We start from the raw sequence: 27,155 nt of genomic DNA on the forward strand, positions 1-27,155 counted from the left end.
TTAACCACTTCCGAGCATCTTTGTTGCGCGTTGGTTGGCTTCATCGATTCTGGTTTTGTTGGAATCAGCCTAGAAAAGAGGAGAGAAGTTTTAGATTACTCCTTAGAGCCCATTCACTACCTGAGTCCACTCAAATTCTTGTTTTGTGAAACAACCTTGAAACTTCCTCATTTAGAACCATCACCTTTTTCTTACCTCCCCTCCCCCGCCTCTCTCACCCTGCTGAGATCATTGTTATGGCCTTAAGTGGACAAGTTCAGGTGGAAATTTGACTTGGATTTCTGACCACTTCCCACACTGAATAGCATCTGCTTTTTGATGACGGGGTTATATTATTTATCTTTCTACGCTGGAAAGGTACTCAACACCCAATGACTTCTGTGGAAGCAGGTCCTATCTGTTTGTCACCACTCGGTAGATCCTTCTTGGCCTACTTATCCAGCAGAGTCTGTCTGTGCCAATTGCATCTTAGGTCTCAACTTTCTTGTTCACAAGAAGGGCATGGTAAAGAATAGTGCTAATGAGCGTGGCATCAATAGCGTTTTCCTCGTTAAACCTGGATGACATTAGCCATTGGGTGCATGATTATTTGCTACTTCAAGATTGAAATACTGTCTAGAGTCTTAGTAATTTAGGGAAAGCCAAAATGTAAGCAACCTGGATTCAAAAACCACACTCTTACTTACTCCACTACCGAGGTTTCCTGTAATGTACTAATTGAGCATACATATAAAATGGACCTTAAAAATGTTAGTCCTAAGATTAAGTACTTATTGTGTTGTATCTTACAGTTATTGTTATTGAGTTGAAGTTTGGCATGTTCAGGTTATTTACTGGCCTTTAACCCTATTTTCCTTTTTTTAAAGATATAATTTAAGCAAATCAATTCAATATTCCTTTGGTGTTCTTGTTGGGGCAGCCCCACATAAGAGGGTGTTGTCATTAAAGACAGCAATGTTCAAGAGCTCCTTTTGAAGGCTCACTTCCATGAGTTTGGTAACCTGTTTACGTTTAACAAAAGCACAATTGCCGTAATTTTGTGCCGTGATTCCCTCGACCTTAGGGTTAACCTATTCATATTTTGGGTTACACCTTACTGTATATACAGCATGAAACCCAGGATTGCTAAAAGGTTAGACCATTAAACCCTAGGAAATTAACTGTTCCCATAACCATGGAGAAAGATAAGTCAGCGAGTAGAGGCTGTGTTCTTTCCTGTCACAGGTGGTCATGTTGTTTGTAACTCCATAGTCTCACAGAGGAGAAAGCCACCCAGGTGGTCCAGGGATGCTGGAGTTAGTTTTCTGATGAGCCTTATCACTCACTGACCACAGGCTCTGCACCTACTTCTCCACTTTCCAGTTTCTGCTAGGTAGGGTCTTTGACATTCAATTTAAATTTGTAAATTCCTAGGATACTGGAGTCATCCATATTCAAAGAGAGATTTGGAAAGTTGAACATATTTCCAGATTATGCACAACTGAATTATCTGGCTATGGTTCTCTGCCATCTGTTTGGTTAATCAGGAGTTGGCTTCGAGATGAGTATTTACATCATAAGAGAGAACACTGATTTGTCCTGATTATTCTTAACTATAGACACCTATATCAGATTCTCAAGAGCCTCATTTGGAAAATGGATAATCTCTCCAATTTTATTTAGTTCCCAAATCCTTCTGTACCTACAAACTGTGTCAGGAATAATTATACGTTGGTGCAAAGGAAAATTACTATCTTAGACCAACTTGAAATGTTCTGTTAGATTGAGTTGTGCTGTTTCTAGACTGAACACAGAAAAGCTAAAGTGAGAAAATAATCCATTTTAAAAGAAATGTCCTTTCTGAAGGCAAATGGAGACTGTTTTGTTTACGAATGTACTGCCTGGCCTTCCCAAGGCAGCTTTGAGGATATTTAGGTAGAGCAGAGTCTATTCTAGGGATGGTCTCCAAGGACAGGGTGGACCTGGAACACCATAAGTGGGTGACTGTGACTTGCTTATAAGTTCTCCCTGTAGTACATTCAAATTTCAGATCTATAATACATGACACAAAAGTACTGCAATCTTTCTTATGTTTCATAAAAGAAATAGCACCTTTTAGAAAACAAAATCAAAACAAACAAAAACAACAAAAACCCCAACAACAATAATAACAAAACAATGGAATCTCCATTCAGGTATGTCCCTTGGAAAATGCTTCGACATTCCCTGTACTTATGTGCTTGAGGATTTTTTTTTCAATGGAGGCTACCCCACCCCAGTTTGATTTTAGAGGATCCTAAGCTTGCTGATGTTTTCAATATGTACTACATGGTTTTTCTTTGTAAAAGGCCACAGTATCTACAAGGGAACCAAGACATTGTTAGAAGGAGCTACTCAGTCCATCTTTCTGAGTCCTCAACTTCATGACAGGTGGTGTATTGGCCCAGATCAGACGTCTAGAACTGTGTGCTTACTATTTACACGAGACGATTCACAATCCAGGGTGAGGCTGTTCTCCAGTCTTTCAGGTTACAGAGCTGGTGAACAGCAAATCTCTTTTAGAAGCAATCACCTTAGTTCTCTGGTGCTGTATTTCCCACTGACAGGAGATGTCAAGGGCTGCCTAGCCTGCACCTCCACACATCTACTTCTACTAGCTTTACCTTGAAGTTTGAACGTCTCCATTATTCCCTTAGCACCAGGTTGCAGAAAGCGTGGAATAGAAAGTTACTTCTAATTTCCAGTTTTCTGGAACAACTGGGTGTTTGTAATGTTGGAAGACTGTATATATAAGCACCCATCTGCAAGAACACGAAGCAATTTCTTAAAAATCCCTAAGAATATCTGAAAACTCTTATTGTTTGGAACTCCCCAGACATCACTCTCGGCCCAAATGCTGACAGGAAAAGATAGTGATGCTGGTGAAAATCTTTGATGGGGTCAGGAAAGAGGAAAATTCTCTTTGCTTTGCCTGGTGTGTGGTTTTAGCTCAATCCTATACGTGCAGAACCTTTTGAATATAGTTTGCAGAGACCTGAGCTTCTTTGAGAAGGGGAAAACATGTTAATGATGGTGCAGCACAGTAACATAATGAACTGGGCTCAAATGGGCTCTGTTTTAATCATGTCCAGACTGTAATTTTGTGGGAAAAAGGAAGAATTTCTATTTCAAATATTTACGAAAAGGCAATTATGCCTCTTCTCTTTACCTCAGTGACTCAGCGGTCTAGGGTTGATGCAAACCAGAGAAGCTATTTTCATTTGCAGTGCAAGGCTTAATACAGAAAGTCCTCGCCATACTAGAGAACTACACCTGCAGAGGTAGCAGAAGATGCACTCTGCTGCTTTTCCCAGAGCAATAAATATTTCTCTCTTTCAACTTCCAGTAACTCAAAGGTTGACCCCACTATCTGGGTAAAACGCTCTCTTCTCTGGAAGCCTGCTTTCTTTGTTGCTTGCTTCTGAGTCAGTCTGGTCCACGGATAAAAAACAAGCACTTCCTGTTTTCTCAGATTGTTTTCCTTCTGGAAAACAGCTCAGCAATTATTTCTTTGTTCATTTTTCCTATTGGGGTGATAATGATTTTAGTCAGGCTGCAAGGGCTCCAGCATTTTTTGAACTTTTCAATACAATTCTAAAATCCATTGGCTCTCACTGCATTAAAAGCTTTATCATAGCCAATGCTGCTTAGCCATGGCAAGCACATTGTAACTTGCAGACAAAAGCAAAGCACAAATATTTTGCCAGCCAGCTCTGACATTTGTGAGGCTCATTACTGATTAGGTCGTGTTTGGTGCTCAGATATTGCTTATCTGGGGCATATATGAAGCAATATTGTCTATTCATCCCTCCAAGGTATGGAAGGATGCTTGGGGACCAAGAAACCACTACTTAGCTTTGTGAGTTAAAAGATATAAAAATTAAGCCACTTTGCTCCTGGCAATGAAAAAGATAATACAAAGAGGTTCAAGATCTCATATTAAGAACTTCAGGGTCTCACAAAGAATAAACACACAACTTAAGAGTAGCTAGACAGAAATTACACCCATAAAATCATTATTAAACACTTAAAGCACCCATCTTGGTATTTGGGCAGTTTTAAAGATTATAATTAATATTCACCATGCTACTATTGGGGATGAGGGGAAATGCAAGGAAAGAGAATTAATGTCTGATTTCTATGGTGAGAAGTTTCATGGTTTAGACTTGGCAGTGGGAATATGATTTGTCTCATTTTCATGTGTTCTAGGTGCCTAGCACATGCTTTACATGGGAGAGATTTAGATAAACCTTGGCTGCATCTAACTGTATGCTCTGGAAGGACTTTTCTAGCATACCCAAGACCCTGTACTCAATCCCCAGCACTGCAATAAATAAAAATCCAAACTACATTCTAATCTTCATTCTAGTTCTGTTGCTGAATCCCATGTTTTTGCCTTGAAATATTCAGGGCAAAATATCCAGCAACTGGTGCACCTGGAGGTCCCCATCCTAGTGGTAACTGGTAGTTACCACTTGATAGCTGTGGGCTCACCTTCTCCATGATCCTGTCGATCTGGCGATTCTGGGTATCGATCTCATTGCCCATGTCTAGGGCCATATGACGGAGGTTGCCAATGATGCCGCTCACCTGCTCCAGGTTCTCATCCATTTCATTTTCCCGGGCATCATTTGTTACCCTGAAAGCCAAAGAGCAAGTTTGAAAGACAGAGAGTGAGAAGAAAGTTGGTATTAAGGAATAGAGCCTGTGGAAAGTCTACAGTTACCTAAGGAGCTATCTTACTCTTATTCAATATACCAACATGCCTTAACATCAAATGTAATTTTAAAATCTGTGTTTTGAGCATATTTTGCATAAATATGCAAAAATGCATTTGGGAGCCTTAAATTCTCTTTCCCTCTCTTTCTCTGATAACATTTGGCTATGAAGCTAAGACAGGTGCAGATCTTGATTCACCCTCCTCATCCTGCCCAGTATTAATCTTGCAGGTATGCACCTCTACACCTGCTTTGACTTCATAGTTTTAAAGAAGGCATTAAGTTAAATTAAATATATCTATTTAATTTTATGATTTCTGAAACTACGTCATTTCCTCATTCTTCCATGTTTAGTGCTTCATATTTATTTATGTAGATGGAAGGGCGGAGGGCCACTTCCCGCCACCCAGCTAGCTTTACCCAAAATAATTACACAGAAACTGTATTCATTTAAAAACTTCCTGGCTCATTAGTTTCAGCCTCTTATTGGCTAATTCTCACATCTTGCTTAACCCATTTCTATTAATGTGTGTAGCACCATGAGGTGGTAGCTTATCTGGAAGATCCTAACCTGTGTCTGTCTCAGAGAGGAGAGTCATGGCGACTGCCTGAGGCATCTCCCTGACTCTGCTTTCTTTCTCCCACAATTCTGTTCTGTCTGTTCCACCCACCTATGTTCTGACCTTTCAGGCCAAGCAGTTTTCTTTATTAATTAACCAATGAGAGTAACACATAGACAGTTGACCCTCCTCCATCATATTTTGCCTTTCATATTTATTTATTTACTTACTTACTTTTATTTTTCCAGACAGGGTTTCTCTGTGTATCCCTGGCTGTCGTTCCTAGAACTTTCTCTGTAGGCCATGCTAGTCTCAAACTCAGAGACCTGCCTGGCTCTTCCTTCTGAGCGCTGGGATTAAAAGCATGACCCACCATCACTTAGCCTATTTTACTTATTTTTAATGTGTGTTTATGGTGTGTGTGTGTGTGTGTGTGTGTGTATGAGAGGGAGAGAGAGAAAGAGAGAGAGAAATATGTGTGTGTGTGTGTGTGTGTTCATGTGTGAGTCCTGGTATGTGCCATGTAATTATTTCCGGTCCCAATGCACAGCAAAATCCCTTGAGCTTTACAGACCATAGGTGCTTGCTTGTGTCAGTGTTAAACCGTGTGGATTCAGTTGCTTTGCACTTGGTACAGGCACTAGTCCCTCCATCGCTCCTCCTACCCTTTCTCCTTTCTTTCTTCTGCATTCCCCTAGTTGATACTAATATAACCACTGACTTCAAAATCATTTAGAAGCAGAACTGGAATTGGAATCTATAGGGCTACAGGTGAAAATCGAGGCCCTACACCTATGAATCACATTTGAATCACAGCGGTATTGGTTGGTCAACAACTACAATGACTTAGGGGTAGACAGTCATGAGGATATATATATATATATATATATATATATATATATATTCTTACCTATGTTTAGTAGTCCTGGTATGAGAGTCTATACCAGTATTTCTCAGTCTTCCTTATGCTGTGACCCTTTAATACAGTTCCTCATGTTGTAGCGACCCCCCCAAAGAACATTTTTGTTGCTACTTCATAACTGTAATTTTGCTATTGTTATGAATCATAATGTAAGTATTTTTGGAGACAGAGGTTTGTCTAAAGAGTTGCTACCCATGGATTGAAAATCGCTGGTCTATGCATGTAGTCATCTATATATGTCTTAATTGTTATAGTTTATGCTTTCTTTGACAAAATTAAGTTGTTTTGGTTAAGATAAAGGGATGATAATGTGGAATGAACTGGGGTCGAAGGTCCAAAAATATAAGTGCTATAATCTTTCCCTTTACAAAAATAATATTTGGCTTTTTTTTCTGCTTGGTTGTTTCCTCAGAGCTGAGGTATTAGCTGATTTATGTAACTTGAGATTTTAAAAATCGGTATTTAAGTTTAAATAGATACTAAAAAGATACTCAAATTGGTGTTTGCTTCTAGATCTCAAAAGAAGTGGCTAATGTACATCTAATTTACTCTCTCTCTCTTTTTCCCACTCAGATCAGTTCTTTGACTTTCTATGTTCTGTGCCCTGTGAAGCTGGCATTTTTGTTTGCTTCGACTTCTAATGGGATTTGGACTGAGGGAGACTGGAGGTCAAGAGAAGCAGGCCTTGGGGCATTTCCTTCCCTTTCTCATTCTAGCCAACTCTGGCTTTGACTACCTTTCACTATCATAGTACCCTTTTGTAGTCATAGTTGTTGAGTTCTGGTAATAGTTCTTGCTCCTATCTCCTGAGGACTGAATGGTAACAGTTCCCTGCTACTACTAGGCTATAAATGCTGCATCACACACGCTGCTTAACATGCCCCTGTAACAGTCTCTCTAGTCAGCTTGCCTAAAATAAACTCATGTCATCCAATGCCTTTCCACAACCACTCTGATTCTAGATGTGGTCATGGGATTTGCTTTGGCTAGAGACACTCTGGCAAATAGCACCCAAACCACAATTTGGAAGGACGTCGTGCCTTGGGTCTTGTCCTCTTGACACACTATCATCACCATGAAGAAATCCAAGCTCTTTGTTGGACTATCTCATGGAGGTGGATGGATGGGCCTTGAGTGATGGCCCAGCCCCAAACTAGAGAAATCAGTGAGGGTATCACGAATCTAGTCCAAGCCCCATGAGGAAGCCCAAAAAATTCTTTGTGGAAGAAGGTAAAATAGTTCAGTGCTGGCTATCCATCAAGAGAGAAATCAAGGAAACTCACCTGCGGATGAAGCCACCACTGATGGCCATCTGCTCCCGTTCATCCACCACACGGGCAGGCTGGCTGGCCACTACTCCATCCTGATTATTGCCCCAGGCTTTTTTATAAGCATCACTGGATTTAAGCCTATGCAAAAAATTGGGTGAGTGACAAAGCACAGGGTGGAGCAGCAAGCTCACAGAAATTACCAATTCTTTAAGCAAAGAACCGAACCAAGCAAATGAGTTTTAAATTGAGGCATTAGAGAATACCGATATATCATAATCTGGACCCAAACAGTTGGCCACCACCACGCCTCAGCTATTCAGTATTTTATTTTCAATTGAGCCAATTTCAGTGGTCAAGACTTATCTTTGGTTTGTTTTGTAGTTTAATTGGATAAGGCTTAAGATAGCGGGAGAACATTCAGTTCTATTTCAGTGACATGGTTATAATTTGAGACACAAAACACAGAAAAACATACTGGCAGACAGACACAAAACAAGACTGCCAAGTAGAGGGTGTACGTTACACCACAGTAACACAGAATCATGAAGAAAAACATACTTGACCAAGTTTTTAACACATTATCATGCAACGATCTCTGCTTGATATATTTTCCCCCAACGAATGTGTGAACTACATTTGCAATGCTTCATGAAAGACACAAAGGATTGGTGGTTGGCCAAGGGTGATGGTCTTTGGGCTGCCTCTGTAGTGCTTCAAATTTGATAATATATCGGTACTTCCAAACAGTCACCATACATCCAGGGTTGATGTACAAACCTTTGTCCACAGAGACAAAAAGTAAAAGAAGCATAGTGAAATGAATGCAGGAAAACAGAAGAGAGAACAAGCCATCTAGCACCAAAAAAGAACCCCCAGCCCACCCTGTGTCTTCTTCATGCACCAGCTACAGGCATGAGTAGAAAGTGAAGCATTCTCATTTAAGCCAAACTACTCCAGAAGTTGACCATTCTCGAAATAGGCACTAGCAGGACAGTAATAGCCTTCATGATGATTTGAAACGCAGTTCATTAGCTTCTTGGTTGGGCCAAAGGGCAGGGTAGTGTACGTACAGATTCCTACTTTAAACTATCCTGGGTTATGACAGGGGAGAGTGGTTTGGACCTAGTGTGGTCTCCATGGGCTACATTTCTCTGACCTGCCTTGGAACAAAACTTAAAATCCAGGCATACCTATTGTGCCCAATAGAAACACATAGAGCATATTTTGGTGGGTATGTTGTAATTTAAGGCAATCAAAGATGTTTCTAGGTTCTTTGCATAGTAGAAACCACATGCTATTGAGTCCAAGAACAACATACATCCTTTGGTCCCATTTCACAGTTTTGATTCTAAGGCACAAAGATTTAATTCCTTTTTCCCCTTCTTTCTCTCACTAGAGGGCCAAAGCCATTTCTTAAACTGGCTTTAATCCTTGCGGATTGAGGACCAGGAAACCATAGTGACAAACTGGGAAATGCACCAATGCGATTTCAGCAGCTCCCACAATTTACTGTCACAACTCAACTACACCAAAGGGCCATGGGCCCACTCCGTGAATGGTACAAGGTCACCAAACGAAGTTTCAATATAGTGACAAGAATTTGTCTCTCCAGCCCACCTCCCCATTGGCTCCCTTTTGGGTTGCAAGAAGCTGTTTGGACTTTGTGATGTTTTCTGCTATGTAAAATGTCTGCTATACCATCTTTGGCAAGGTTAAAGGAAAGGGAAATATGCGTTTCCAAAGAGAAGGCAAACCACTGCACCAACAACGCTGCACAGACTCACATTACGGCCGTACATCTACCATAGTCCTTCGAAACATGCCGAGACAGGGCAAAGCCCCCAGAGAGTCCAGGGCACCACCAGCCACTGCGTTGTGACACATGGTTTTTAAAGCATTATTTACACACATTAGGGAACACTTCACTCAAGCTTTGAAGCTCAATTAGGGTCTCTTTAGAATTAAGGTATTAGGGACCACTTATATATGGATTTAGTATGGGGTCATGTTTCTTCAGAACATGAGGAGCCCCCTCAAGGAGCCCTACCTCCCCTTTTTTCTTCACACACAATGATAAAGGGGGTGGAAGGATGTTTGTTGAAATTCACTCCAAATGTGGGGTAAGTTGGCTCTGAAAAAGGTTTACAGTCAAATCTTGACTAACTGGAATGCTTGCCCATGAGTCATTTTGGAGAATTCTATGGTTTTACTAGTGAACAGTAGACTCTGTGGGGAAAATTTTGTTTTAAGGATAACTGGTAAATATCTTTCTCAAATTCCTGAGCGAATTTTCTCTTTAGGAGTCTTTGGGTATGGGTACAATCTAATCTTCCCACAGTTATGGCTTATATTGATGTGTCTGATGACCTTTTAAAAACAGCTCTAATTTGTCACTTATGAATTTCCTCATAGGTAGGGATTGTAGCCTAGAGACTATATGAGACACTGCAAATATTCTAAATGTCCCAGAAAACAAAACATTTTAAATCTAGGCTTACTGCCCCCTCCCACTACTCCTGTACCACTTTTCTTTGGCTAAAGTCAGAAAAGGGGCAAAAGTGTTGGGCAGCCAAGGGTTCCAGTGAGCTGGATTCCAGTTAGCCAGGCTTTACTGTAGAGAATTCTTTTAGCTACTTGTTTTTTTTTAAAGATTTTTTTTTATTTATTGGTAAAATGAGCCCCTCCCCTCCTAAGCAGGAAGTGGGATATTTCAAATCAGCCTCAAAGTTTAAAGGATGTGAATGGTCATATAATCTGCTCAAAATGACATCAATTTCTATTTCTAAAAGCAAGGATCAGGAGAGCTTTTGGGTAAAAGGCTTCTTTTAAGGGGGAAAGGGGGAGGAGAGAGGGAGATCAGGTAATGAGTTTAATTTTCCAAATGCATGTTGGGCAATCCACTCATGCATTTCCCCCCGACTGCTAGCCAAATGAAACTATCTTCTAGAACCCTTGAGTTTTGGGTTCTTTCTGTTGCAAACCTTTATAACCACATGTCACATTTCTGCTACATTCCAAAAAAGCGTTGCGGAACCTTGAGAACAGTTAAATGTTTTGTGATGTCGTGCATGCAAAATCTACACATTTCAACATTTCAGCCAGTGTACAGGCAGATCTTCCAAGAGGAAGAGTTGGAGGGGTTGGGTCCAATTTGGGACGGGCACTACTGCATCTCACTGAGGAGGATGCCTTTGTACCAGATGAGGCTATAGCACCTCATGACCAAATGCAGTAGCTGTGTGGACTGTCAAGAGGGAATCTGCCATTCACTTTGACTTGCAGAGGCTTACTTGGGCCAAATTAGCCTGTCTCTTTTACTTCTGAGAAAGAAAAAAAAAATCAAACCTTGATACATGCATTTCTAACTCTCCACACTTTCCCCAAGTCTTTTCTAAATCTATAGTTTTCATTCTTGGGACTGAAGAAAACAATGTGCCCTGAGTGCCTCTGTCTCAAAGTACACTTTCTGGAAAATGTTGAAATGTTCATCAATAAAAATTGCTGGTAGTGAGGCTTCCACTGTAGTATGCCTGATTTTTAATGCATCAACAGTAACTCCCACTAGTATTATCTATGCTATGAGATGAATGCATTGGAGACGGTATTGATCTGTTCTGCATGCCACATGCTCATCCTGCCTATGAGCCTGCAGGAATGAGCTAGTCAAGGCTTGGAGATGAGCCTTGGGAAAAACCAAAGCTTCAGGCAGGCAGGCAGCACCTACTTGTTACAGGGACACACACAAAGCCCGCAGAATTTTCCTAGGTCCGTCAAATTCTTTTCTGCTTCTTTCATGTCCTTATTGATTTGGTCCATCCCTTCCTCAATGCGTTCCAGTTGTTCTGATTAAACACAAGTATTTTATCCCCACAGAATGAAGCAGATGGAAAAGGACAAAGAAAAAAAAGACAAAACTTCAGACATTCACTTTGACATTAAAAAAGAAAAACCAAAAAAAGAAAAGAAAAGAAAGAAAGAAAGAAAACTGGACGCCACAGATTAGAGCTGGTACCCAGTACCTACTTGTTACAAGGACATATGAAAAGGCCACAGCATTTCCCTAAATCTTTTAAATTTTTCTCGGCCTCCTTCATGTCTTGGTTGATATGGTTCATGCCTTCTTCGACACGATCGAGTTGTTCTGGTTAGGACAAAGGGATGATAGTGTGGAATGAATTTTTTGGGGGTTTCCAACAGAACATGAGAAATGACTATGTGAAACAGAATTAGAGAGAAAGAAAGAAAGAGAGGGAGAGAGGGAGGGAGGGAGGGAGAGAGAGAGAGAGAGAGAGAGAGAGAGAGAGAGAGAGAGAGAGAGAGAGAGAGAGAGAGAGAGAGAGAGATTGAGATTACAATGCATTATCCAAGAGGATGCATTGCTGTAGACGGCTGCTGCCCTAAGTAGACATGGGTGGGAGGAAATGAACAAGAACGATGCTCAAAATAGTTTGTAGTTCAGACATGATGGGATGGGATCAAAAGGTCTGTTTGATTTTGCGTATCCAGGGAAACAGCAGTGTATTGATTCAGACACCAGTGAAAACCAAGAGAGAGAAAAACAAGGTGTTAATTTATGTTTAAGGGGCTCACATTCAATGCTTCGAGAACGATTATCTGCTCCAATTTCAAAATATCCATATCTTTTGGTTTTTAAGTATCCCCAATCAGATAAAGAGAGAAAATAGAATGCGTTTACTTCTTTGTGGCAAACGACAAAACAGTAAGCAGGAATAGACATAGTTATAAGTTTCTGCTCTTCCCCCAGCAGTAGCTGTATAGCCAAAGGTGGCCAATGGTCTGTTCTTGGTTTTCCTTATTTAATTCATAGGAGCTGGAAAAGAAGGCAACATCAGCATAGCAATACTGTAAGCAAAACATTTCAATTCATTTCTTACCCTGTGAGTGACTTGCTACAAAAGCTGGGGAAGACATTTTATTCTACCCTGGCTCCCTGGTGTCTACGATGTGGGCCTGCTAACAACTGACCTGGTCAGAGAACAAAGAGAATGTGCATCTCTTTGGAGGAGAGGCAATGGATTGGCACATAGAAAGGCACTGTGTCATTGCTGCAAGGAAAGCTGTCCTCAGTGCATCTGAAACACAGCTCGATACTCATAAAAAATGAATCCGTTCTAGGTTGCCAGGGTTACATAAACCAAATTGATTGATTTCTCAAAAGTGTCACCAAATTAGGGTAACTGCAAGTTTAATGAAGGGGACTTGTCAAGTAGCTTTTAAGACCATTAAAGGAGAAGTGCAATATGATATCTTGGCTGTCTAATTATAACACCCAGTTACACCCTCTTTTTGTCTATATTCTCATGCATGCATTGATGATTGTGCCTCTAGAAGCAACGGCATGCCTAGGGTATAACACATGAGCACATTTATTGCCTGAGGGCCTAAACAATCACATAAAAAACCATTTCACATAGTGTATGATGTGGAAATTGTCACTGTGAGACCTAAATGAGGCTCACTGGTGGCTCAAATAGGGACAGCATGAATCTGGATATGGAAAGATTATTTTTGCTCTCTTCACTAAGGCAAAAGAAGAAATTATCACTTGTTAGGTCTCTGCCACTTCTACTATGTTTTGCAGAAGCTGATGGAAGCACTGCAGTGTTTGGTCAATGTGGAGGGACAGTGGGACTGTTCTCCTGTCGAGTGCACAGAGGCAGGGATGGCCCAGAAATCTTTACACACAAGGAGAATTTTCTCCCTTCCTCCTTCCTCATATTTGAGAGAACGCCCCTTTCTCTTGCCTTCTTCCCTTCCTGATTTGTTTATTTGCCTTTTTGACACAGGATCTCCCTCTGCAGCCCAGCATCCTTAGCACATGATCGGAAGCACAAATGATTTTTTTTTGAACTAATGACTTAACTCCAGTTTCCTTTTAAGAACATAATAAATCGGTTTGTGGTCAAATTTAATACTTGAGTGAGAGGACTAGGGCATAAGCGAAAAAAACACAGTGCTTTCATAAAACTTAAATTTTTCTTCATCTCGTACATGTCTGGGTTGACACGGTTCATGCCTTTATCAAAGTGACATTAAATGAAGAACCATGATGCGTACAGATAGAATAAGGATGCTGGTTCAAATCAAAGAAATGCGGGTAGCTTGAAGAGCGCTGTGCTAGGGTGGATTTAAGGAGGTACCTGGGCTCAAAGGGCAAATTCCCTGTAGGGCACAAACAATGGCAGCAATGCACATTCAGAAGGGGTACATCTTCAGATGTCTGTGCCTCCTGACGCATTTCTCTTAACTTAGAAAGCAATTTATGCTTTGTTTCTTTGTTTGTTTCTGCAAAAATCTTGACTCTTCGCCAAGATTTCAGATGCCTTATTTTTGGAGCCTCTAGAGAATAAGAGGTAATGTATTTATGTGGACTGATCCTAAGTGTTAGACCTATGAGTTAGGTCATTGAAAGATAAAAATGAACACATCCATATTCACACTTCTAAAAACTTCATTCTGGGGCTGGAGAAATGGCTCAGTGGTTAAGAGCATTGCCTGCTCTTCCGAGGGTCCTGAGTTCAATTCCCGGCAACCACATGGTGGCTCACAACCATCTGTAAAGAGGTCTGGTGCCCTCTTCTGGCCTGCAGACATGCACACAGACAGAATATTGTATACATAATAAATAAATAAATAAATAAATAAATAAAAACTGCATTCTGCCATGGTTTACAGTTTTGTTAGCAAATGTTTAACTGACAGAGAAAAATCTGATGTTGAATTTGATTTGGAAAAAAAAAAGCCTATTTTGTCCAGGTATTCTAGCTACAATATGAACTTTACTGTGCTGAGTTGCCAATGCTTGTGGGCATGTTTGACGCATTAAAGCTTGGTAGCCTTGGAATAATTCCCATGATGCACTCTTCAAGAAGTTCGTGGGAGCACCGATGTCTTCATTTCATTCCTGTGTAGGGCAGCATCTGTGAGGGTCTCATAGTATGTTGTGCAGGGGTGACTATGTTTCCTCTCCCTAAGCTTTGCATTTATTCTTGGAGGTTGAGAAGAGAACAATTTTTTTTTTGTCATGAGTATCTTCCAGTCTTCTAGTAGACAATACTGCATGTTGTTATCAGAGACTGAAACAATTATTTTTCTGCCATGATATCTCCGTGATAGGTTCACCAGTAGCAGATAGATTCTTGGGGATTTGTTTAGACATTTTTTTCTTCTACTATCATTTAAGTAGAGGAATATAAGACCTTAGAATACTCAGCCTGGTCCTAAAGTAAAAGACAGTAACTGTGTTACCTAGTATGCATACCTTCGTACTAATATCCAAGTAAAAGTTACTACCTATAAGATTTCCATTTTCTTTAATACTGATGAGCACTATGAAACTCATTTAAACAAAGTGAAATAACCACATAGCCACAGTGGCTACCATATTGGACAACCTGAGCCATTCGGAACTAAGATTGGAGAGTGCATTAGTGAAGGGGTGAGGTATTTTGTCAAACACTGTTTTGCAGTGCCATTAACTTTAAGATGGTTGGATGGCCCTCTAGATTGACCTTCATTTTGTCTTTTTTTTCTGCCAGCAGTGGTCAGAGATTTTACTATTTAATTTAGAGCTCATCACAGGTACATTCTCAGAGATCCTTGACTGAGTCATCAAAACAAACAACCCAGAAAAGACTAACAAATGAAACAAGAGAAATGGAAATGAAAGATAAGAGTACTCAAGTTAATATAGAGCCATTCAGGCTTTATATTATATGATGTCTTGAGAGTCATCATTTTTGGGGGAACAAAAGTCCCAGGGCTCTATATGCCTCCAGAGTTGTCTGTCATGCCTGATGCTCCTTGGTGCCAATGATAGCTAGGTCTAAAACAAGAATCCTATAAGGACCTTCCCAGTGTAATGGTTCAGTTGGAAAACCTGCAGAGGTCTGGTCTGCCTCCACAGCAGGTACAATAATTCTCCAGGAGGATGGTCATTGCTTGCCGTTCCTTGAGCAGCTGCGAGGTAGAAATGGTTAATACTCTGGATGTCAGGCATAGACAAAATTAGTACAGCGTAAGTTGGAGAGAAATCAAAAAGCAGTTACTGATCTAAGCAAGTAAACATTGCACAAACAGAATTAAATATTATTAATTTAATATTATTAAATTAAATAAATAAATTGGCTTATTAGTGGTTGGCACAACCATCTGTCACTTGCAAAGGCCCTAAGTTCCTAATAAAAATGGGATGTGTACCTCGTCAGACAAGCCCCTGATTACACACTTTTGAAGATTTACAACTGTAGTTTTTATTTATCTATTTTTTTTGTCAGAATGAGCTGTTTGCCACACATCTGCTATAACACAAACTCTCATGGGAAATATGCTTACTGGAGGACTGCAAAATGTTTCAGCTGAAAAATTCACTATCTTGTGGGGGGAAAATCTGTTTTTTGCTTTTTTTAGGTAATAATAGCTAGATGCTTATGTGAATTATATTTAAGAATTATAAATTTTTGCATATGTATGGGGATTTTGGCACACTGTACCTCTAGATTTTCTTCATTAAAGTACAAGGATATTTTCAATTCAGGTAAGCAGGCTGTTCATTTTTAACATCTCTTCCTCTCTCTTCATCTGCGAGGCCAGGGTCTTAAGCAAGGACCTCATTGTAGCTTTACAGCTGAGCTACATCCTCAGTCTTTCTCTCTAGGACTCCATGTCTCTGTCTATTGTTTTCCATATCATGTCTTTTTGTCAGTACTTTGGAGAGAAGGAAGAAGACATTATCCCAAGTCTTTATGCTGCTGTAAAGCTCCTTTCCCCACACTGCTGACTACTAACTGAAAGAGCTGGTTTATCACTTATCTATGTGGCCACGTCTGTTCCACAACTTTTCATGCAATGGCTTGCTGCACCCCACATTTCAGAGTTGAGACATTGTGACACAGATCAAACCAGAAAGCAATTACAGTAATCCTTAATACCTTTAGAACAAAACTCAACTGGATTCTTAATTTTAGAGATTCCAACCAACTCTAATTTGAACAGTGGAAGAAAAGTGTTGGGGTTGGTGTATAGCTGTTTTTTTCCCTAGTTTTTACAATTATTTGATGTATATTTTGAAGAGTTTAATGCAAATAAATATTACAAAAACAAAAGCCCCTTTCTGATTGCAATGGAAGGAACCTGTCAGAGAAGTAGGGTGTGGCTTTGCATCGATGGGTTGCATAGCATTCATACTAAGGTCATGCTTTCTCGAGATGGTACAGGTATACCTAGGTAGAGTGGGGCTGCCAGGTTTGCGGCATTTCTGCCCAACGAGGTCTTCTCTTCTCTATTTAGGGGTGGCAAACTTGGCTCCTGGGCTCCCCATTAGCCTAGCTGAGACCTTCTCGGAATAGTTTTTTAGTCTGGGGTTCCTCCCACTCTATCCTCTTTTTCTTTCCAGCTCCTTTTCTAGGTGTTAGACCCATACCACAGTCCAAAGGCTCTTACCGTCACACCCAGCGATCATAGGCTCTTATTTTCTATATCTATCCATCATAGGTATTCCCTAATAAATCTCTAATGCTTCTAATTACTTCTCAGGATGCCTCAAATGCTATGGCTTTCTGTCTTCTCTTCTTATTCCAACCTTAACCCTCCAGAAATCATTAAACACTTTTGTATTGTGTTGAGGGCAGAACATCTCTTCACAGGCATACCCTAGCTGACTTAATTGATCTTTCCACTGACAGATATTTAGATTATTCCTAGTCTTAAACAACTATAAGAAAGGCATATTCATTTTCATTACATAATTGTTAATGTTTAACTACAGTGCAAAAGTCCTAGGAATGGAATATTTTGGTCAAAGATAGGTGCACTTCAAATCTGAAGAAATTAGTATTAAATTGATCCTTATAACATGTGTGTCAGACCACAGCATCCATTGGAAATTAAGTGTTTCTATTTTCAATTTTTAAGTTTTGGGTCAATTTGCCAAAAATTGGCATGCCATTATCTCTGATGCTTGAGATTATATTTTACATGTCTACTTGCAAAGTGAAGTTTTATATCTTATTCCTAGTTTTCTTCTTGTTATTTTCCCTTTGATGATATGCATAGGCTCTCTATATTTTAGGAAAAGTGTTTTATGCCAGGCTATCAGCATGGCAATTTTTCTCTCAGCTTGAAATTTGTGCTTGGAGTTTATTACAGACCTGCTGGAATGAGTTTTACATTCTTATATTTGCCACTGGGAAAAAAAAATCACAGTCACAATTTTTTCTTTGTCTTTGCAAAGTATAAAAATGTTCAATTATTTCATTGTTATAAGAATACAAAATGGAAACAGGTAAAGAACTTGTGGTTAGAATTATGTACATTATATTATGAAATTGCTAGACTAGACATTTCACATCCATTTAAAACATGGGATCGCCTTTATAGTTTCTACCTCAGGGTGTAGAGATGATCTATTAACATCCTGACTCTTTGAGTTTTGTTACTCCTATCCTTTCCAAAAATGCTTTTAAGATAGATAAAATATTATGATTGGTTAAAATTTCTACTTTCTAACTACCCCATGAAAAAAATGATTTTTAGTTATTCTGGGAAAACCTCTGTAATGACTTGAAAACCAAAACTTTCAGATACTAAATTTGGATGATCAGGGGAAATGCATAACCTCATATACTATATCCCATAACTTGGATATTAGTGGAAGGAAGCCAAATTTATTAGGAAGGTTTGGTGGTAAGAATAGGCAAATTCTCAACACTGTCTAAAATATTGTCTTTTAAGAGACACACATAGATTTTGCTTTTAAAATATGTTATCTCGATGTATACAGTAGAGACAGCAGTATCATTAATTCAGTCATGAAGAAGGCCTTGACATCTCCACATTTAATATATCAACACAGAAAGAAAATTAGCAAGACGAGCTTTCTAGAACCCTTACACTTACATATACACATCACACATGCAGAATGGTCACTGAGGGTGCATGAAGAATTAAAAACTGTAACTTTATTCAGTTGCAGAATTGTTCTTACTGAAGAAATCTGAACTTACCTCCTTGTTCATCCAACATAACCAAAGTCCTGATACCAGCATCTTTACTCTACATTCCAATAATGGTAGCAAAGTTGAAAAGAAGTTAGAGAGAGAAAAGAGAAACAGAAATCAGTAAGGAGACAATTATTTCTCAATATGGAAAATGAAGAAGGACCAAAGGGAAACAAAGGGAAGACACATGACAAGAGCATTTAGGGGCTAGGTAGGGACCAGAGGAATGGGGTAAAGGGTGAACTTCATCAGTGACTCTCAGGGCCATGTGGAGACAGGTAGTAGTCCTTCCCTTTTGGGTGGGCCTGTGTCATTCAATACAGTGAGTACACATTGGAATGCATGTACTTAATACTATATAATAATTCTATACCTGAAAAGTAAAATATCTATAGTTTTCATAACACAGAAAACAACATATTCACAGTCTTCTAGGTTGAATTTTTTCCCTCTGGCAAGTTTGACCAAAAAGTGCCCATTAACAGCCAGGGGAGAGATGCCCCTTGGGAGATACATAAGGATCTTGGAATCCTGGTGCTTAGGTTTATCATAGAAGAGTATGGCTTTCCAGAGGCTGAGAAGCACAGCTCAAAAGAAAACTGACTCTCTGGCTTTTCTCTGTGGAGAGAAGTTCTTCAAGATCTGGAAGATGGAGTGAGATCAGAAAATATTTTTCTCTGAAATCCCCAGTTTCTGTGCAGTGATGCAGTGTGGGAAAAACCACTCCTCTCCTGGGTTGCTACACATTGGTACAGCGATCTCTAAAAACACACTTCATCTCACAGCTTTTGCCCCACACAAACCAAGCCTACCTAGGTTATTGGGACAAAGGGAATGGGAGTGGATGGGAGAAGAAGTGAACATAATGTCTTATTTGATTTGGGAGTTTCCGTGTCTGGGAATCTAACCTGCTCTATTGCATGCTACAAGGGGATACACACTAACCAGAGAGATTATGGACCACAAAAGGCATCTTGAAGTCTTTCTTTTAGTATATACTTCCATCTCACATTTTAATGACCCCTTTTCTGCACCTCTTAGCCATTAAGTATGAGACAGTAGAATGAAAAGCATAACGATTCTGACAGTGTAGAAGCATGTTAGAGAACATTTTCTGTTCGAAGATCCTGTTCCATTCTGTTGTTGATGGGAGATAGAGAAAAGCTGTTGACTTTTTATCAGCCCAGTTCTTATCTCGTTGTATGTCATAGCATTCTATGATGTATTTTGACTCTCACTTATTTGTATGATGCCCTAGAAGTATAATTTTGCATTTTTCTAATAGGCGCTGCATGTTTCAAAACTAGAACTGAACTAGTTGGAAGGAGCCAGAGTGTTTGACATTGTCTCAGTTGAGGAGAACATAAACAGGAAGTCTTAGAACAGGGAGCCTGGAAGTCAGAAAATCTGAACTCTGCTGGAAGGTTAGCTGACTCAGTCTCACCATTTCTCACACTGAGAGTAGAGCCAATGGCACAAAGTAAGAGGGTGTGGTTAGTAGGTTGGTTTATTTATCTTTTTAAATCCCCCTTTCTTCCATTCTTTATTATTTCGTTTATGTGCTTTTTTCATTCACTTATTCAATAAATGTGTACTGGATAGCCATTCTGTCCCAGACATTAAGGATAAGGGATAGAAAAATGTATAGCTTGTCTCTCAGTGGTGCTTCTCAGTGTGAGAAACAACTTGGTCAACAGGACTGGATTCAGTAAATGATTCTAAATTCTAGATCTCTCTTTGACATCCTATTGCTCCAATCTCAACTGTTCTATATCTCAACCCACCCTGTGGTCAGATGGGGACAGTAAGAGCTCTCTTACTTCCCACTGTAATAATAAGGATGAAATGAGCTCTACACTGTTGTGCTCTTATACCCTGTAAAAATTTGTCACATGTTGATTGGCCAATAGCTAGGCAGGAAGTATAAGCAGGGCAACCAGACTAGGAGAATTCTGGGAAGAGGAAAGGCTCAGTCTGCAGCCACCAGCCAGATAGAGAGGAAGCAAGATGAGAATGCCTCACTGAGTAAGGTACCAAGCCACATGGCTAAACATAAATAAGAATTATGGGTTCATTTAAGTTGTAAGAGCTAGTTAATAATAAGCTTGAGCTAATAGGCTAACTGGCTTATAATTAATATAGGCCTCTATGTGTTTTGTTGGGACTGAATGGCTGTGGAACCTGGCAGGACAGAAACTTCCGTCTACACTACACAGTATATCCATCTCAAAAGCAGTTCATGTCATGGGTGCCTGAGTGGGATTCAAGGAAGAATACATTCCAATGTTGTATTTGATCTGAAAGGAATTTCAGCATGCTTAGAATGAGCTACTACCCTAAGATCATTTCGCTTGATGTGGAAATCTCAAAGAAAAAGAAAATTATATCAGAATGAAACTGAAGTGCTATATGTAGAAACCCATACTCTGCAATGGGGTTTCATGTTCATGAATATCATAGCTACCATTTCCTACAATGTGTCTTAAGCAATTTACTTAACCACTGAATGTCTCAGAGTCCTCAGAATCAAAGAGGGAAATCAAGGTATTAGTAAAATGCGGCTATAAGGGTTAAATTAGCTAACATATATTTGATTATGATGGTGATACTGCTAGCTCTAAGCTCAGTAGCTGGCACATGGTAGGTTCTTCATAAAGGTTTGAACTTAAATTTGGTTCCATTATTTTACTAATGGCTTTATCAAAATAGCTGGGTTGTTCTAATGAGATCTAGAAGACCAAAGGGAAGGGATGGGGAAATACTGAGAAGGAGGCAAAATTGGAAAGAATACTCTTTCTAGTTCCTTGAAGAGTTATGAGCTTTAATGCCTAGACTGGGAGTGATAGGAAGTGGCTCTAGTTTTACCTGAGCTCAATTCTTCATTTGTGCTTGGATTTGCTGGAGAAATAGCCCATCTAAAGGGAGTTGGAAATGCATCTTTTCATTCTTTCTTTTGTGAAATCTAAGTTTCTATTTTTATTTTTAAAATATGTTGATGAATTTATTTAATCAATGAACCAAGCCAGTGTTTATCGAATATTTTGTTGATGTCCTTTTGGGATGTTTTCCCAAACTCCAGGACATCTTCCCTAAAGCCTGAACACCTAGGCATTTTCTTAAACTCTGAAGGGCATCACATCAGCTTATCAAAAAGAACTGGCAACTTGATTTGATAAAATTTTTAACTGAAAGCCTCACATCTACAACTGTGGCTTTTACAAGGCTCTCTCCTTTTTATTGCCAGAGCATTATGAAAGATAAGCTGGTACAGAAAGAGATACGACGCTGAGACATTTATGAAATATTAGTGCTTCAGTAACTATTTCAGGAAGGCTCTGGAGTGCTTTGAAATATGCATGCCTAAAGTAGTCTGGTCTATTCTAGCTCAAACTTCATAGCCCATGACACTGATATGCAGACTTCACATCTGCATTTAGTATCAGCAGAGTTAACTTTTTCTTCTCAAATATTTTCTCCTGGAGAACATCTTAATGCTTCTTCTAGATTTAATACTTCTCTCTTTTTTTTTTTGCTCCCAAGGCACATATGATCTTGAATTTGGACAGCTGTTCACATGTTGGTTTCCCTGTAGGAAATCAATTTGCATTTCTGTCTTAACTCCAACGTTAGGTATTGTATAAACATTTCTTGAAATGTTTCCACCCAATTTAAGTTCCAAACTCCAGGCTGTGAACCAAGTGCCATTGAGTCTCTAACCGTTTGTACTTGTCTATGGTATTCAGTTTTTCTGAAACTTCCCCCATTGACCTCTGAGTAACTTTAGATCATCCCTGAGATGTTGGTGTTGACTTCTATTAAAAGTTAGTCCCAAGCCTCTTCTGCTCTTCTGCTCTGGAGTTTATTAGAGATAGCATAAAGCTGTGCTTTCATAGGAAGTGGACTATTTGCCTTTGGGAGACTTCTCAAGTCTAGTAACCTTTCCTGTCTTTGAAACTGAATTCAATAAAAATTCAGTTCAATTCAAATTATGTAGCACTGACAGACTTTGGGGTTGTGAGTAAGATCCTGGCATTTCAAAGCCCGTATTTTCCAAATAATTTCTGCCCTTGATGAATATTTAATATTGATTCCTTTTAAATATAATTCCCTTTTTGATTGAAAATCAGAACATCATCTGAATAGCCAATACCCTAGACATGAGGAATGTTTCACTATAAATAGACAATGACCCAGGAGGAAGTAAGATCAAGCCAGTCTGCTCTAATAATGCCGGGCTCACAATTTCCTAAGAATGGAATGTCTAACAGCCTCCTCTTATTTATTATAGAAGAGATTGCACCCATCTCTTTCATTCCTTGATCTAAGACTCATCTTCATGCTTGATCGAGAAACAATTTAGGAGAAACAAAACATACAATTTGAGAATCCTTTCAATCAATGGAGCTTTTATTCTTAGAATAAATTAGAGCAGTCAGATTTTTGCAAGACAGGCTGATACTACTTTCATTTTTAGAAGACATACATGAGTGAAGGGTTCAGGTTCGCAGGACTCCGAAGGACAAAGGGCCAGTTTAATGGAGTGAATTCCAATGCACTTATTCTACTAATTTCCAATTCTGGGCAATGTTTCAGCGTTGCACAACCGAACAAATTGGAGACAGCTTGAGAAATATGCACCATATGTACATGTATTTACACAAGCAAGTGAAGAGTGAGTTTGGAGGCTCTCATTGTAGGTCATGAATTATACTGTGATAATGCTGCAGAGTGCAATAAAATAATTTATAACTGTTAACTAGTGGGCTCCCTTCATGTTCATCTCAGTTCATGTAAGAATGTTCCAAGTTCTTGTTCCTTTTGTGTTTTGCTTGCAACAAATTGGAAAACGGTACATTAATGCCAAATGGCCAGCCCTCCCGGATTTAGGTTATCTGCCTCCTTCTTGGCATTTAAGCATTTCTACATGAGCAGTGTCCCTCGAACAAAGCAAAACAGGCATTTCCCTTCATTTAGAGTAGAAGGCTGCTCTCCTATGCTGCTGAGGCCCTGCGGGGCTGCCTTTCTTTGGGGGCCAATTTGTGCTGCATTGCAAGCTCAGTTTGTCATTTTTGAAATAACAGATCTTTTATTATTATTTTTTTCAGAGAACACATCATTAATTCTCCCAGCTCTACCTGTTGTCTTTAACCTTTAGCCACACTTCACTCCTAGGTCAGAAGCTACAGCATCAGGAATAAAGGAAGACAGTATTTGCTTCCATGGTGTAAGAGGCAGCTGCCTTTCCTCTAAGCCTTTGTAAAATTCATCTTTTTTTCTCCTTCCCTTTCATGTCATTGCATAAGCAATTTATAGTACCATAGGGTGGGTGAATAAGCTCATTTAATCATTCTGCCAGAGAAAGCCCAAGATCTCTAGAAAAGATAATCACACATGAATTTATACATTGATAAGCAGTCACATTCAAACCGTGGCTAAAGCAGCATCTTGCCAAATAAAGACCATTAGGCTTGTTTTATTAGGTTAAGATAAATATAGTTCAAACCATTCTTTTTCTACTCCATCTCTCCCAACGGGCAAGTTCAATTAATCCATTTATTCTTCCTGGTTGACTGCTGTTCTATCAAATTGGAATGAGTAGGTTTTATTGCAAATGCTCTTTTGATTCCATTATTGCTATCTGCCCTGTTTTACCCATTTAAAAATAGTTTGGGATTCATTAAGCCATGAATTACAAATGCTTTACAAATGGATGTGCAATCCAGAGCCAGTAATATAAAAGAACTTTTATATTTACTTAATTGGACTAGATTTTTCTCTTTGTTTAGGATTTTTCTTATTTTTTATAAATTTTAGTGCCTGACACTAAATACAATAATTTCAAAAGATGACATGTCTGCATAAATACATATTTTTCGAATTTGTAATTATAGTTGGAGTTAGAAAAGAATTTTAGATTAGCTGTAATTTGTTACAAAAAATCAATACAAATGAAGATTTTATGTAAGTAATTACTTCATAGGTTAAGCACTACTCTGTCTGCTTGCTGGGACCCCCCCTTTTGTGACTTTTGGGAACAGGAGCTTAGAAATAGCAGGCTTCTCTATACTATGAACTGTAGAGGTAACCTGGGCTGGAGGATGATGAGGTCACCTTGATAACTAGTTAACATTTCCAGTATTTTCTGGCTTTCTGATAGGCTGCATTAGCATTGGAAGCAAGAGAGCCATGTCTTAGGCAAAAGCAATAGGAGGTAGGAATAAGCATGTCAGGGGCCTAGTTTATATTAATAGAATCCATGCCTTACCTCTTCAACCAGCTGCAGCATGCGACGGGTGCTTTCCAGGGACTAAGACAGAAAAACAGAAACATTGTTAAGGTAGTAAGTAATAGAGCCCCAGGAAAATCAGAAGTACTTTCTTCACTTGAGAAACGCAAAGGTTCCTATCACATGGGACTTCAACTTTGCAACCGAAACACAAAATGTCTTTCCAGCTTCAATCTCTTTCCTATTGGGCTTTCTACATGATCAGATTTCCCGAAGCAATCATAGGAAAACTTATCTTCACTAAACCAAAACCATATGAAGCTGATCTTGATATCAAAGACAAAGTAATCTGTAAAAATAATTTTGTATGCTCCAATGCATGGGAAACCATCTCATATACTCCAAGGACTGCTTTGGTCTCCCTGGACTAGGAAGAGTGAACTTTAAACACAAGCATAATATTTCATGTGTAGAGATGAGTGTAACAAGTTCTTTAAAGCTCCTAGAAACACAACTGGAAGTTGTTATCAATACAAATTAAGCTGTCGCCTTAGGGTGAAAAAAAATCAAGCAAGTTTGAAATGACTAGCCCATCGGAGACAGCTATAATTACCTTCATTCTTAGATAAGAGAAAGAATGGAGAAAGCGCTGAGCTTGATGGCTGGTCCCTCAGGCACAGCGCCACCACTTTGTTCTCAGTTCCTTTAACATAGTTCCAATCCAGCAACCAATGTGATTTCTCAAAAACAAACTTATGTTGGACATGTTTCTGCAGGAACCTGAAGGATGTGAAGTTTTGCTGCAAAGGACTTAAGTGGACTCCTTTTTGTAATAAAATGGCTACTAGCAATAGCGTACTGCCAAATGCTTAACAACTGACTCGCTAGAAAAAAAATATGGATACATTTATGCATATGCACATTTATCGCACTGATATGAAACACGAAGGGCACAGAAGTGACACATAATACAATACAGAATGCTCTGTTATAAATTCTTTGATTCTCACAGAAACCTCCTGCTTTTTAGGGCAGTCTGTCAATGGCTCATCAGATTGCTAGTGTAATCCCAATATGCTCACTGGGACTGTATTAACTTCACGTATGTTCATGAATAAGAAAATGAAGCAGTGAAGACTTCACGTTAGAATGAAACTTATGAGAAAAGAAGGTGATGTTTTTGTTGAAAAAGTTCCCAATTAATGGAGGACGTCCTCAAATTTTTTTATATTCTAAAAAGTCTTTTCACTATTTGAGAATTTCATATGATGTATTTTAGTCATTTTCACTTCCTCCCCCCTTCCCCCAGCTTCTCCCAGATCCAACCCTAAATCCCTACACCCCAACTTTGTATATTACCTCCTTAATGTAATAGCTACAGACATGCATGCTTTAAAAGTTTTATGTAGATTATTAATCTTTTCCCTTCTGTCTTAACTATAGGTAATTACTAAAACAATAAAGCAAGCCGTGATTAGTGTTATTTATCAATGACTGGTTCTAAATGATTGCTTTCTACTTTATTTCTGAGTGCAGCGTGGTACACTGACCCTGTAGTTGAAATGTGCACCAACAGTGTTCTATGGGATTTCTGCGTCTTACGAACAGCAAGTGTAAGTGTCTCAAGGGCACAGATAGCAGAAAAATGTGCTAAACTAACTAGAAGCAATGAGTTTTAAGCACGTAGTATCATTGATTTTAATATATATATAATATATATGTTCCACCTCATTTTCAAATTATGTACTTCAATTTTAATAATAGGCATGCTTAGCAACCCTTCTGGAAAGTCCCTTAAAGTGTTAGCCTACACTGAGTTACCTACAGCACACTGCAAGACATCCAAAGATAAAATTTTTCCTAGAGGACCGGGCCCTCTCAAGTCATATGAGTCCAGAGTATTTGGGCTGTCTAGCCCGCAGGCATCTTAGAGAAAAAGAAAGTTCTTTTTTTTATATTTTTTCTTTTTAATTGAGACATTAGAAGAAGTCTTTTCTCAGAATCTGAATTCAAACCGCCCACCTTCCAGTTTTTGGCTTACTTCCTAGGTCTCTCCCCCTTACCTCATCAGCCAGCTGGTCAGCCCTCCTCTGCATCTCTTCCAGCTCGTTGCGCATATCTGCATCTTCGGCCATGGTAGTGGTTGGGGGTTGCTGGGCGCCTGGGCCAGCAAGTCAGCAATGGGTTTGGCTGTAGAACCTGAGCAGAAGCAGATTGGAAACCATGAGAGCTCATATGAGTGCGAGCACACTGGGAAGTCTAAGCGCCACACTGTTCTCGTGGTTCAGAGAACTTCTGAACTGAAAGCCAAACTCAGAAAGAATCAAGAGAATTGTGTTACTTCTCCCATAAGTACCAGGAATGAGTCTTTTATCAACTCTATCACGGAAACAGACACATGTTTACATATGTTTCTCATAGT

General features: G+C 39.3%; 1 protein-coding gene across 3 annotated transcripts; it reads right to left on the reverse strand.

Moving 5' to 3' along the window:
* Positions 1–26,868, reverse strand: Snap25 (synaptosome associated protein 25). Of its 3 annotated transcripts, none has more exons than XM_038331532.1 (7): positions 26,797–26,868; positions 24,773–24,814; positions 18,514–18,562; positions 11,214–11,331; positions 7,502–7,615; positions 4,513–4,657; positions 1–69 (listed from the first exon to the last, which is right to left on the reverse strand). In XM_038331532.1, the coding sequence occupies exons 1-7, from the start codon at positions 26,866–26,868 to the stop codon at positions 1–3; spliced, it is 609 nt and encodes a 202-aa protein (XP_038187460.1). The 3 variants fall into 3 exon arrangements, with proteins under 3 accessions (XP_038187460.1, XP_038187458.1, XP_038187459.1); XM_038331530.1 differs by having other exon boundaries at positions 7,502–7,627; XM_038331531.1 differs by lacking the exon at positions 11,214–11,331 and adding an exon at positions 11,513–11,630 and having other exon boundaries at positions 7,502–7,627.
* Positions 26,869–27,155: the final 287 nt, after the last annotated feature.

The sequence above is a fragment of the Arvicola amphibius genome, chromosome 5 (genome assembly GCF_903992535.2).
Source record: "Arvicola amphibius chromosome 5, mArvAmp1.2, whole genome shotgun sequence".
Taxonomy (NCBI): domain Eukaryota; kingdom Metazoa; phylum Chordata; class Mammalia; order Rodentia; family Cricetidae; genus Arvicola; species Arvicola amphibius.